Source organism: Urocampus carinirostris, chromosome 5, assembly GCF_059441175.1.
Source record: "Urocampus carinirostris isolate Australia breed hairy pipefish chromosome 5, RoL_Ucar_1.0, whole genome shotgun sequence".
Taxonomy (NCBI): domain Eukaryota; kingdom Metazoa; phylum Chordata; class Actinopteri; order Syngnathiformes; family Syngnathidae; genus Urocampus; species Urocampus carinirostris.
Window position 1 is genome coordinate 37,563,201 of NC_142353.1, and position 14,300 is coordinate 37,577,500.

General features: G+C 42.3%; 3 protein-coding genes across 3 annotated transcripts in view; 2 read left to right on the plus strand and 1 right to left on the minus strand.

Annotated features, from left to right (window-relative positions):
• The window catches only part of LOC148366224 (natterin-3-like), a 163,718-nt gene that overhangs the window by 116,565 nt on the left and 32,853 nt on the right, over positions 1-14,300 (minus strand). The window lies entirely within an intron of this gene.
• Positions 2,087-4,229, plus strand: LOC148366228 (natterin-3-like). Its single transcript, XM_088335191.1, has 3 exons — positions 2,087-2,153; positions 2,254-2,350; positions 3,093-4,229. The coding sequence occupies exons 2-3, from the start codon at positions 2,275-2,277 to the stop codon at positions 4,172-4,174; spliced, it is 1,158 nt and encodes a 385-aa protein (XP_088191317.1). The 5' UTR covers positions 2,087-2,153; positions 2,254-2,274; the 3' UTR covers positions 4,175-4,229.
• Positions 11,511-13,770, plus strand: LOC148366229 (natterin-4-like). The gene is made up of 2 exons (XM_088335192.1): positions 11,511-11,648; positions 12,692-13,770. The coding sequence occupies exons 1-2, from the start codon at positions 11,570-11,572 to the stop codon at positions 13,768-13,770; spliced, it is 1,158 nt and encodes a 385-aa protein (XP_088191318.1). The 5' UTR covers positions 11,511-11,569.

Below are 14,300 nucleotides of genomic sequence, written 5' to 3' on the forward strand. Positions count from 1 at the left end.
GTATTATTGACATGCGTCACTGCCTATATTTACCCGTAGTCAAGTTTGTATATTATTTCAGTCATTTATGACTTGTTCATTTTTCAGTTGTAATTATACAACTGTACCCATTATTTCAGTTGTGGGTTTTTTTGTAGCCGGACGTGGCTTTGGGCGTCGTCGCGTCCGTTTGAACCAGTTTGAACAAATATTCTTTGTCCGGTGAAAATCTCTACTCTAGATTTAGGTTTCGGTCTGGATTCACCCGCTGGTCCGACCTTTTAAAATAAGAGTAGTGGTACGGGATTTCGGCGACATTTCGACAATTCTACAGCTATTGTAGATCATTTATGCACAGAATATTCTGTAAAAAAAACTTTCAAGAACTGCTCGTTATTCTCCAGCTTTTGTTTTGAAACTTTACCTTCTTGCAATTTGGATTCAAACAAACACGTGGAAGAAAAATGATGTTTCCTTTTCATTCGTTAAAGGCGAATAAATGGAAAGAGTCAATGATAAAAAAAAATCTATATATAGTGGAACATCGGTTTTCGAACGCCTCTCAAATCGGAGTCCGATCAAAGATTTTGAGAAATTCTTGCTTCGCTGTTCGGTCAAAAAATCGGAGTTCGAACGCCGGTAATGCGTGAGTGCGTACGCTAGGGTGCGATGCTGAGCGGCGTGCGGGTGTAGATCGCTCTTTTCGTGACCAACTGTTATCGCGTGCGGACGTGCTTCGTTTTGCTTTCGCTTTTAATATAAGTGTACCAAGTGTTTTAGCTCCTAATTATGCCTCCGAAGAAAGTCAGTGCAAGCAGCAAAGTTGCTACAGGTGAAAAAAGAAAAGTAGTGCGTACAACTACTCCACCTGCGCCTTCTGCTGACCACCACAAAGGTAAGAAATCCTAATCATAATTCTTTTCTTTATCTTTTTTTAAAATTTTTACACGTTCATGTTAGCCTAATCTTTCGTACGGAAGATTACGATAACACGGACGTACGATTAGCCTGGGTTAGCTTTACATTAAACATTCAAGGTAAACATTCAGGGTGTTGGAACGGATTAAAACGATTAACATTATTTTCAATGGGAAAAATGATTTCGGTGATCGAACAAATCGGTTTTCGAACAGGGTTCTGGAACGGATTATGGTCGAGAACCGAGGTTCCACTGCATTACACTATAGCACTTGGATTATTCTGTTTTTTCTTTTTTTGTCTTATAAAGCGTTCATGATTATTTCTCTTGTATGATGAAGAGATGTGATTTATGTTACATAAAAATATAATAAAAACCTGGTTACATGGCATGATTCATGTGAAAAGTGTTTCGATTTTAAAGGAGGCGGGACCAAGATGAGCTTTTTCCCGTCACCCTTTGTTTTCACGGAAAAAAGAAGAAAAAGTTTGTGTTGCATTCAAATCATTTCCAATGATATCAAGTGAATCTTGTTGCCAACATTCTACTTCCACTCAAAAATGTGATTAAGTACAGTTCTGTATCTTACAACCGACTAAATAAGCCCCCCAAAATGTTAATATTATGCGACAAAATACATCAGGAAATAAAGAGAAATGGATATCTTGTGAAAGAATCGTTTGTAGGACGTACAACCTTTGCAATCGTACATGAGTCAATTCATTCAAAAGAGAAAAATCATTTTTTATTACCGGAAACTCAGCAAAATGTCACGTGATGTAAAGTTTTGGACATGTTTGATAATGAATTATCTTGCCACACTTGGGATTATGGTTGCTCACTGTTGTTTCAAGCGTTGCTCACCGACTTTGTGTGAACGCTCGGACCCGGGGAAAATTACAGGGAACATTGCCCAGCAGTGGTTGTAAACTTCTAAATTGTGTGTACATCAAAAACAGTGCAATGACTCACTCCACCTCATCATTGAAAAGTAATAATTTCCTAATAGATAAATCAATCTCCAATCCCTCACAACATCGTGCTTCGGATTTCTGCATTTCAAATTGTGATAAAAACTTGGGAAATGATATACCAAATTGATGTTCGATGAAGAAAAAGACCTGGAACTGTCCCAAATGAGTTTATTTGCACTGGTCAATGTTTTATTTGAGGCGCGACTATGACTCAAAGTGCAGACCAGTTTCAGACTACAAATGCAGGCCATTGGCAAAAAGCAGACACACTCAGTCTTGTGGTGAGTGTATCTCCTCATCATCCTTTTGCCCCTCCACATCATTTGATGTCCTCCATTTGTCTTGTTCCTTCATAATATTCTGATTTCTGTTCCATTATAGAAGCAAAAAAATACGGACAAGATGTGGTTTCCTTTCCTGCTGTTGACTCTGTTTCAGCTGACCTACGCCGATGATGCCAGTCATCCGCCGAGCTCAGGTGCCGTCATATTATGACCAGTAATTGTCAAATTGGGGTCTTCTGGCAACAAATTAAATCGATCTGGCCGGTCAGATCTTTGGCTCTTGTAGAGTATGTGATGGATTTTCTAGTCAAGTCAAGTCAAGTCATTTTTATTCGTATAGCCCTTAATCACAAAGAGTCTCAAAGGGCTTCACAGGTTATTACACATGAGAAGTTTAGGTTATTCGTATGCTATAGAGTAGAAGTGAGTTTTAAGCTTAGATTTAAACATTTCCACTGAGGTTGCAGACCAGATCTCAGGGGTAAGAGCATTCCACAACACTGGTGTCTGAATGGAGAACGCTCTCGAACCAGCGGAACTCCTCTTGGCTCTTGGGATCACCAGAAGACCGGCGCTCTCGGAAGGAAGGCTTCGGGCCAGAACATAGGGGGAAATCAGATCTGAAAGATATGAGGGGGAAAGTCCATGTATGATTTTGTATAATAATAAGAGAACCTTGAAATCACATCTTAGGCTAACAGGGAGCCAATGCAGGTTAGCCAAAATTGGGGTGATGTGATCGGACTTTTTAGTCCTAGTTAAAAGCCTCACTGCGGCATTCTAATCATATTACTCTTATTGGATGACCTGTTTAGCAGAGTAATGACTTGACATGCTGATTTAGAACCGTGATTGAATAGAAGCAACTTCACTGCATTACGAGCAGGTCCTTATTTTGTCATTTCCAAACTGACATTGTGCTCTTTCACACAACAGCGCCACCTCCAGTAGGTGATCCCCATCTGGACAGGCGCCCTGAAAAACCGCTCACCAATCAGGCACCGACACCGTCACCGGACATCGTAGAAAAGGCCAAAGAAGCCGAATCGATGGACTTTGATGAAACGAATCTGGAATGGAAGACTTGGGAGGGCTCTCTCCCGGATTTTTCCGTGTCTATCTATAACTCGTATTTCAATCGCGTGCAATACATCTGCAAATTTGGTTGCCACGCCGGCTTCTATGACCCCACCGTGGAAACACCCGTCTGTGCCGTCTACAGGGACGGGGAGGGAATCCACGCACTAATATTTGACGTGCTGGTAAACAAAGAAGACTTTGAGATTCTAGAGTGGATAGAGGGCTATGGTGGTTCAGTGACACGAAGTTCTATTAAAACCTGTGTTAACGACGACGTTTATGTAGGTAAGAACGAATATGGGCTGGGGGAAGTCAAAGTTTCCGAAGGGAAATTATTCATTCCCTGGGACAGAACCTATTACAGTTACTCCAAGTATTTGGTCCTGGAGGTGAAAAAAGACATCCGGAGAGAGCACCTGATGGATGTCAAGTACCAGACATCTGGCATCACCCCCATCGAGTATCCCCCTGAAATCTTGAACACGAACAGTATTTCAAACAAGGACTGCCAGGCCGTCCAGCATGAAGTCACCCTCACCAAGACCGTGGCGACCACCCAAAAGTGGGATGTCAAATTTTCCATCTCGGTGGGGGCGGGGATCACCATCGAGACCGGCTTACCCTTCATAGCGGAAGGAAAGCTTGACTTCAGGGCCTCCTTCACCTACCTGTTGAACAAAGAGACGTCCTATACCGAGTCTAACACCCACAGTCTGACGCTACAAACCACGGTGCCTCCTGCCCACTTGTGCATCGTCTCAATGCAAGGCAAGAAGTACGGATTGGACATCCCGTACACGGCTCGCCTCCGGCGTACCTATGGCAATGGAGAGACCAAGTGGACCAACGTCAACGGGATCTTCAAGGGCGTCCATATCTCGGAAGTCCAAGCTGAAATGCAACGCTGCGAATTTCTCCCTGATGTTACGCCTTGTTAAAACGATCCATGGTGTCTGTAAATGAAATAAAGATAACAATCGTTCAAAACTTGTAGCCTGTTTCAGACTATCAATTCTTCCAACCTTATTTTCAATGGCTGTAATCATCTCTCAAGCATGGTATGGTTTGCAACCGGACAAAACAATTAAAACTGGGCAAAAGTGATCTTCACTTCCCCACCTGTCAGGGGATTCAAGAATAGGCCCCATTGTTGCAGCATTCTTTTCTTCAAATAAAAGCATAAAACAAGCATTTTAATATATTCTTGATTACCGTATTTTCCGCACTATAAGGCGCACCGGGTTATAGGGCGCACCCCCAAAAATTAGTTTTTGGTCCTATATTTGCCATACATAAGGCGCACCGGATTATAAGGCGCTACAATGGGAACGTCGGCAAAACAGTCAGATAGTTCAGTCAAATTTATTACCCCTTTAATATTCCCAAAGCTTGCAAAGAAGCAAATACGTGTCTCACACATGTACGGACACAGTGTCTGTACGATGTCACTCAAATGCATCGTTCCAAATATCATTCGGAAGGTTAAAGTCTTGGGATTCAAGAAATGTCAACCATTCCTTAGTTTCTATTTTCTTTTTCGCTCGCAATTTTACCGTGCATATGACAATAAACACTTGGAATTCTGTGATGAGTCTATTAATAATAGGCTCATCACAGAAACATCAAGATCGTTCTGAAACAAGATACCGGGAAAATATAAAGCCGCATAGCTCACCTAAGTTCTCACGTTCAATAATGAGACGCAACCATGGTCTTCTTACAACCGTGAGTGTAGTAAATCCAGGAGAGTAAAATATTTACAAATACAGAATAGTAAAAAATGTTTTCTCTATGCCGTAGTGCAACCCAACGTGCGATTCACATTCATCTTTTTCGGCCAATTGCAGGCTTTGTTTCGCCCCTTTAGCCTATGCGAGCCTGTAAATGATTAAAAAGGATCCGCCCCTTTTACCTACGAATAACTTTAGCCAATAGTGACTGATTTAAATGATGATTGACACATTGGTTAGGAAATGAAACGCCGGTAAATAAATCCCAGCATACACCGCGGACGACTTCGCCTTCGGGGGAAAATCGAGTCGGCGGCTGCTTGCCTTAGTTGCAAGACTTTCCGACTTAATATTGATCCATATATAAGGCGCACTGTATTATAAGGCGCATCGTCAGCTCTTGAAAAAAATAAAGGCTTTTAGGTGCGCCTGATACTGCGTAAAATACGGTAACTGTGATGAATGCGTCAGCACTGATTGCAAAAGACACAAATTCCCTTATATACGTTGTGTATCTCGTACGAGGGGGACGCTTTTTACTCTGCTCGAGAGAAAATACAAATCAAAACTCATTTAAATGTACTGTAATAAATCATACTATCAATTATAAGCTATATTGATTGTTCACACACAAGCCCTTATTGTTCAGACTCGAACAGGAACACACTCGAGATGTTCAACTCAAACTAAGGCATTTTTTTAATCAAAACTGATTATTTTGAATTCATTGGAACCTTGTATCTAATTGTCAATGGAAAACAATGACAAAGACAAACCAATCAATCATATTTGCGCACCTATTTTCTCCTCTTTCCATTATTCCCACCCATTCTCATCATCACTCATATAAAGTGATCTCTCGCAATTTCCTGCTTTGTGGCTTCAGTGCATAGAGGGTTAGAATATCCATCCACTCGTCCATTATCTGCACCGCTTATGCTCAGTTGGGTTGCGGGGGTGCTGGAGCCCATCCCAGCTATCTTCGGGCAGTGGGCAGGGGACACCCTGAACTGGTTGCCAGCCAGTCGCGGGGCACATAAGGACAGACAATTCACCCTCTCATTCACACCTAGGGACAATGTGGACCGGCCGATTAACCTGATATGAGTGTTTTTGGATGTAGGAGGAAGCCGGAGTGCCCGGAAGAAACCCACGCAAGCACAGGGAGAACATACAAACTCCACACAGAAGGTTTGATCTCATGATCTCAGAACTGTGCCGCACACGCACTAACCACTGCGCCGCCATGCTGCGGGTTGAAACATCTATCCATCCATCCATTATCTGCACCGCTTATCCTCACTAGGGTTGCGGGGGTGCTGGAGCCCATCCCAGCCATCTCCGGGCAGTGGGCAGGGGACACCTTGGACTGGTTGCCAGTCAGTCGCAGGGCACACAGGGACAGACAGCTCACTCGCTCATTTACACCTAGGGACAATTTGGACCGGCCAATTCACCTGAAATGCATGTTTTTGGAATGTGGGAGGAAACCGGAGTGCCCGGAGGAAACCCACGCAAGCACGGGGAGAACTTGCAAACTCTGCACAAGAATTTCCAGACCATGGGGGACCTGAGGAAGCAGTGGACTGAGTCTGGCGTAGATTCATCCAGAGATACAGTGCACAGGTGTGTGCAAGAAATGGGCCACAGGTCCAGAGTTCCCCTGAACAAGCCACTTTTGAATGAATGAATGAATGAAAACTTTATTTCGACCATTAAAATAAAAACAGGACAAAAACAAAATAATGTTGTGGGGTAGTCAGAAGCAGATGCTTATTTTCCCTACCCCTTCATCTTTCCTGTTAATTACAATTTACAGATCCTCCTCTTCTCTTGTGTCGAATATGACAGAGTCTCATGGATATACATATTACATAGGTCAGATATCAATAATTATAATTATTATAATAGTCACATATTTTATACACTAATCTTCGTAGTACCCATCCCTCAAGGTCATAATGCCACCAATCACCAAACATCACTGCGGCACCAATGATAATAACAACAATAGCAATAATATTTATAATAACAGTTATGATATAATAATAGCAACAATAACAACCATAGTTTTAAACGCAGTACTTCCAATCTCCCGTATCACTCATATCCCATTTTCTTCATCTCTGTATTCCGCCAGTAATGTTTTTCTGTATTTAAATTTGTTTGATCTCGTCTTGTAAATTGTTCCAAAGTTTGACCTCCACACACAGACACACACATACTTTTCCTGGTTGTTCTCACCGTTGAACCACACTTTTGAACCAAAAACAGCGGCAGAGACGGCCGATCAGGGCGACAGAGATTTAAGACTGAACTGTTGCTCAGTGGAACATAGTAATTTTTTGGGATGAAAGCAAAATTTTCCATGTCCTTCTGAAATCGAAGTGCCGTGGTCTGGATGAAGTCTGGGGAGAAGGAAATGCCAAAAAACCTGAAGTCCAGTGTCAAGTACCCACAGTCAGTGATGGTCTGGGGTGCTATGTCAGCTGCTGGTGTTGGTGCACTGGGTTTTTCAAGGGCATGGTCAATGCAACTTGCTATCAGGATATTTTGGAGCACTTCCTGCTTGCATCTTCTGAAAAGCTTTATGGAGATGAAGATTGTATTGTTCAGCACGACCTGGCTCCTGCTCACAGTGCCAAAACCACTGGTAAATGGTTTACTGACCATGGTGTTACTGTGCTCAATTGGCCTGCCAACTCTCCTGACCTGAACCCCATAGAGAATCTGTAGGATAATGTTAAGAGGAAGTTGAGGGATATCAGACCCAACACTATGGATGAGCTTAAGGACGCTATCGAAGCATCCTGGGCCTCCATAACAACTCCGCAGAGCCACAGGATGATTGTCTCCATGCCACGCCTGGAAAATGATTCCCTACCAAGTATTGAGTGCATAACTGAACATAACAATTTGTAGGTTGACCTTTAAAAACATTAAAAACACGTTTTTTTATAGGTCGGATGAACTATGCTAATTATTTGAGATTTTGGGGTTTTGAAATGAAATGATCTGCATTTATATAGCGCTTTTCAAGTCAATGACTTCCCAAAGCGCTTTACATCCTGCTTCACATCTCCAATAGCGGCCGTGATCTGTGCAGCCATGTAAGGCGCTAATCTGCATATTGGGGGTATTGGGGGTTCAGTGTCTTACCCAAGGACACTTCGACATGTAACTCGGACAAGCCGGGATTCGAACTGGGATCCCTTTATCTCAAGACGAGCGCTCTACCTCCTGAGCTACTTTCTTACTATGTCTGCCCAATTCATCAATATTAAAACAATAAAAGGATTGAACTACTTCAGTTGTGTGTAATGAATCTAAAATATGAAAGTCTAATGCTTATCAGTACATTACAGACAATTATGAATCTGATCACAATATGCTACTTTTTGAGAAGGTGTATGAGTATACATATATATATATATATATATATATATATATATATATATATATATATATATATATATATATATATATATATATATATATATATATATATATATATATATATATATATATATATATATATAAAACCGCGGTGTACCTGTCCCACCAAAGGTCCACATTCACGCTGGACTGGATGATGAGGTTTTGATTACAGTTGCTGCAAAAGAATGAGTCAAACACGTAGCTTCTCTGCTGGCTTTGATCTCTTTGATCGTTGACAGCTCGCTGTTAGACTGCCAACAAAACGTATCAAAGAGCTTTCTTTTCAATTTAAATAAAATATCTTTTACATCATCAACCACCACAATACATGTTTACATCCATTTTAACAAGATACTTTTAACAAGAGATCGTATAGTGGCTTTTTAACGTTTACAATGAATTCAACACATTTTTCTTTAGTCTTAATTTTAACCAACCTTTTTATATATATATGAGAAAATAGAAATAATCACAATAATGAGTATAAAAACGGGTACAATTTACCTGCAAATGAATGAGTCAAACACGTGATTAGCTTCTTTACTGGCTTTGATCTCTTTGATCTATAAGGGGAATTAGTATTTTAGCACAACATGCAACGTCCGGCAAAACTAACATAAAAGGCGACAGAAACAAAACGAAAATAAATCCAAACAGCTTGACAACATCAATCACATTACTGTGCATGTTGAGTGATTCGTCAGCTGTGGTTTTAATGTTTAAAATTAACTTTTTTTCGGAGCACCAAGAAATCGTGTCTTACCGTTGACAGCTCGCTTTTAGACTTTTAGACCCGGTCACATGTCAAAAGCCAAACCAAACCTTACCCCATACCAGCAGGTGGCACTGTTGGATTCATCATTGCAGGGCACTTACACAAAAACTATACAACATATTTCAGCAGGAATTTCAATAAAACAAAAGTTATTATTACACCCGTTACATATATATAAACCCTAACCCTCTTGTGAATTACACTGGGGGTTTTAAAATTAATTTTATTGGACTGTTGTTACAATGCACTATTTTTCATTGCATTCTAATTACATTATTAGAACTTGGGCCAGTTTTTATAAGCACTATATACCAGCTCAGTAGCCTAGATGGTAAGGCGCCCGCTTTGAGACTGGGAGGTCGCTGGTTCGCGCCTCGGCCGAGTCATACCTAAGACTTATAACATTGGTAAAATGGCGGCGCCCTCTGTTGGCTGCGGCTGCATCGGCTCGCTACAACGGGTCAGGTGTATCGACATTTCGTTCTGTGTACATTGTTACAAAGAATGACAATACAAAGGAAATTATTATATTATTATTATTGTAAGGATTATTTTTTGGGCGGCCTATTCATCCTGAAAGTCTTTATTGTCTTGTTCTTCAAAGTCTCTATATTACATGTTTTACCCTGGAGTGCCATATATAATCCTTTTGCATAACGTAAATGACAATAAAGACAACTAAAGTTTTGCAGGTCATGTCGCAGAACCCCACACCCTCCAACTCCACCCTCTAGTTCACATTTCCCGTCGACAAATAATTTCAAGGCCAGATTATCGCCAACAAACAAAAGGAATTGAAGTCCGACTATCAATTTGGCAAATAGAACCCCTGTATTACGGTACTCTGTACCTACTTCCTGATAATGACGCAAAATGTTGTTGGCTCAGGAGGGTGAATAGGTTAAACTCTGCACAGGGCCATCAGCAGTGTTCCTTCTAAGCTGCGCGCGTGCGCAATTGCGCACTGCTCGCACGTTCTCTGCGCACGAAAAAATATAGCCAGCGCACAAAAATCAGGGCTCAAAATTACTAATTAAGAAGCGACTTAAGTCAAAGTTACAGTGCATGAAGGTAAAAATACACGGGTTCCCCTGACGTTGTGTCCTAAATGCGGTATTTTGAAGTTGAGTCGGAGTACAACGAAGTTGAGTAAAGTTAGTAGCGTTTGTCGAGAACCGGCTTCTTTGGCTCGGCTCACTAAAAGGAATCTTTCGGGTCCTAAACGGCTCTTCGGGTTGTTTTTGCTTCTTTCATCCCAACATGACCAAACATTATGTAAAATTATGCACAAAATGACTTGAAGGAAGGGGGGATAGAACAAAAAGAAAAAAAATGAAAAAGTAGTGAAAAGCTGAGGAAAAAAGAAACAAAAGGAGGAGAAAAAAAGAAGGAAAAATGTAGGAAAAAAAGCCAGAAAAAAAGAAAAGAAAGAAACGTAGGAAAAAAGTAATCACAAAGAGTCTCAAAGGGCTTCACAGGTTATTACACAGACTATTTTTTCAGACTATTATCACACCATCCCCTGATCTGGAACCAACATGAGGGCAGGGAAAAACTCAAAAACCCCAACATGAGGAAAATGAAGAAACGTTGAGAAGATATTGTCCATTAATCCATTATCTGCACCGCTTATCCTCAGTAGGGTCGCGGGGTGCTGGAGCCCATCCCAGCTATCTTCGGGCAGTGGGCAGGGGACACCCTGAACTGGTTGCCAGCCAATCGCAGGGCACACGGGAACAGACAACTCGCTCGCCCATCCACACCTAGGGACAATTTGGACCGGCCAATTCACCTGAAATGCATGTTTTTGGAATGTGGGAGGAAACCGGAGTGCCCGGAGGAAACCCACGCAAGCACGGGGAGAACATACAAACTCCGCACAGGAAGTCCGGTAGCTAGATTTGAACCCATGACCTCAGAACTGTGCTGCACAGGCGCTAACACAAATAGAACCCGTTACTAATTTATTGTTCTGATATTTTCTACAACCTATACATCCATCACACATGCTTTATCCATCTAATATTTGATTTATTTGCCCATCAATTCTCATCACCGAAAAAATTCATTCCGGTAAATGAAAATCCAACAAGCACTTGGCAACATTTCCACATGTTTAGCGAGGTTGCCAAGGACATGTCCTTATTGAACCCTTTTTACATTGATATGTAATCAGCCACTTACCGGTACCTATTGGCCAAAGTAACCCTGAAACCATTTCGGGATGCTGCTTTGTTTGTGCTGGTCAATGTCTATGCCAAGATCGGCGCAAAGTGCAGCCGAGGAGAAGAGTACATATTTCCATTTTCGCCCCACATCTTCAAAGGAGAGCTTCTTGGACTGAGCTTGGCTACCTGGTCCGGGTCCTCTGTGTACGTCTGAAGTTCCTGATGAATCCACAGGTGGGGTTCCTTCTGCTGGCCTTGCAGGCTCTGGCCTCTGCCCAAGATCCAAACTGCACGCCGCCTCGTAAGTCCTATGAGTCATTTTAATTTATTGTACTGGAGTGGCCTCTGTGAGAAAATTTGGGTGGGTAGGGCGGAATTCATTGTTTATTGTAATAAATTTGTATACGGGTTAATTTTTTATAGTAAAGGGAACTGGATTTTAACAAACTAAAATTATGGATCTAAATAATAAATCATACAAACATAAGGGCAATGTTGAAACCCTTCCAGAACTACTCTTTTTGCAAGCGACTCACCCTGAGCATTGATTCAGTGGCTCAGGAGGTAGAGCGCCCGTCTTGGGATCAAGAGATCGCAGTTCGAATCCCGGCTCCTTCGGGTTACATATCGAAGTGTCCTTGGGTAAGACACTGAACCCTCAATACCCCCAATAAGCAGGTTTGCTGTTTACTTTCCACCGCTAACCGTTTCACCGGATGCTAACGTTAGCATAGCGTTAAATCTCCTGCCCGCTGCTATTAATAAACAGCAGCTTGCGCACCCCAACGGAGCTTTATCGTCGACGGCGACTTTAATCGTGCATTTTTATGGACTGTACTCCCAAATCCATTCAATTGTGGACTGAGCAATTCGGAAAAACACTGGACTATGTGTAATGTGTAATGTAAGATCAAAAATCAAACATTCCGATTGTATCCAGCAACTCTGTTTGACTCTCACCCCCCTCATCAACCCAAGCCCCCCGCCCTCCGGAGGAAAACAAAGCCTACTTACAACAAAGTCAGATCGTTTTTTGTTCCTTTATCTCTTTGTTTCCTTATCCTCACTGTAAATGTGGAACTGGAGTCGTCCAATTTCGTTGTCACAGCATATCCCATGTTGTAACAATGACAATAAAGGCATATTCTATTCTATTCTAGCACCTTACATGGCTTCACGGCCGCTATTGAGAAATGTAAAGCACACTGTAAAGCGCTTTGGGAAGTCTTGACTTGAATAGCGTTATATAAATGCATTTCATTTTCATTTGATTTCATTCAAATATTGCCTGCTTTGTTGTCTGAGCTTTTCAAGGATGTTTTATTTTCTCTGTTTTTCAAACAGCGCCGCCGATGAACCCAGCTCTGGTCAACGTGGTCCCTCAACTGACAGGTGCCGGGAGACCTAGTCCAGCACCTTCAAATGCACCGGGGCAGGCATCATCGTCTGAAAATTTTGATATAGAAAAAACAAAGTTAGAATGGCAGCAGTGGAATGGAACCCTTCCTAACGGCAGTGTGTCCATTTACAATGGCTACACAAAACGCTACGAGTATATCTGCAAACATCTCTGCGATTCAGGCTACTTCTACCCGGATGAAGGCGAGTTTTGTGTCTTTTCCTTCAGTGGTCAAGCTCTGCGCAGTGAAGACTTTTCCTTGTTGGTCAACAAAGACAACTTTGAGATCCTGGAGTGGAAGGAGGGCGCCCACGGTTGGGTGGCTTGGAACGCCGTCAAGAATTGCAAAGATAGCGACAAATATGTCGGCATGAACGCGTACGGTCTGGGAAAGGTGCACGTTAGCCATCGGGTTTTTTACCTGCCCTGGGGTCAATATGAGTACATCTACCCCAAAGACTACTTGTTCTTGGCTATCAACGTAAACATCAAGGAAGACGTCTTCATGGATATACACTACCACACCGACGGCATCACCCCGGTGGAGTACCCTCCTGAGATATTGAGGAATGAAAGCGTCAAGAACCTCCAATGCCAAGAAGCCTCTGTGAAGGACACCATCATCAAGACCATAAAAGTTGAGCACAAATGGAAGAACACCTTGAGCATTTCCCTTGCTGCTAGCACCGTCTTCACAACCAAGATCCCCATTCTATTCAAAGCAAACATCCGCTTCAGCGGCAGGACCACCTTCCCCGCCATGGACGGGACCACCTACGTCGAGAGCGTGGAGCACAGACTCGACTTGAAAACCAATGTGCCACCACAGAGCGTGTGCGGGTTTCGCATGCTGGGTAAAAAGTACGGGGCGGATATTCCTTACACCGCACTTCTCCAACGCACTTACAGCAATGGCGAGACCAAATGGACCACCGTCACTGGCATCTACAGCAGCGTCCAGACTACTGAGATCAGCGGTGTGATGGATCACTGTGCGCCGCTGCAGGAGGCCAAGACTTGCTGAAACATAAGATCTTTGTGAGAAAATTGACAAAAACAATAAAGTTTTCGAAATAAGACCGTCTCGTGTCTTCTTGGAACAAAACAGAAGTGTTTATTTAGCCACCAGAGAAAGTTTTACAAAATCAAACCAAAACGCACTTGTGAAGTGATCCATCATGTGCAGAAATGAAACATTCTCATTTAAATGTAAGCTATTGCGCTCTCTCTCAAAAAACAAATAGCATTTTGCTATTATGGCTGTTTGGGTCTAAAAGGTTCCTGACCCTTGGGTTAGCGCAGGGGTGTCAAACTCATTTTAACTCTGGGGCCACACGATAGAACAAACGTTCTGTCGGGGGCCGGACTAGTAGATCAAAGAGAAAGAAAAAGAAAGATAAAGAAATAAAAGAAAGAGAAAGGGAAAGGAGAAAGGGCGGGACAAAGAAAGAAAAAGAGAGAGAGGGAGTGAGCGTGAGAAACAAAAGAGATAAAAAGTCGTGAGAGGGGGTAAAAGAAATCCAAAGAGAAGTAGAAAGACAGGAGAGAAAAGAG

Bases quoted from the DNA above. Each gene is read 5' to 3' on its own strand.
- LOC148366228 (XM_088335191.1), top strand. From the start codon at position 2,275: ATGTGGTTTCCTTTCCTGCTGTTGACTCTGTTTCAGCTGACCTACGCC. The intron at 2,351-3,092 runs GTGCCGTCATAT...TTCACACAACAG, and splicing joins CAGTCATCCGCCGAGCTCAG to CGCCACCTCCAGTAGGTGAT.
- LOC148366229 (XM_088335192.1), top strand. From the start codon at position 11,570: ATGAATCCACAGGTGGGGTTCCTTCTGCTGGCCTTGCAGGCTCTGGCC. The intron at 11,649-12,691 runs GTAAGTCCTATG...TTTTTCAAACAG, and splicing joins TCCAAACTGCACGCCGCCTC to CGCCGCCGATGAACCCAGCT.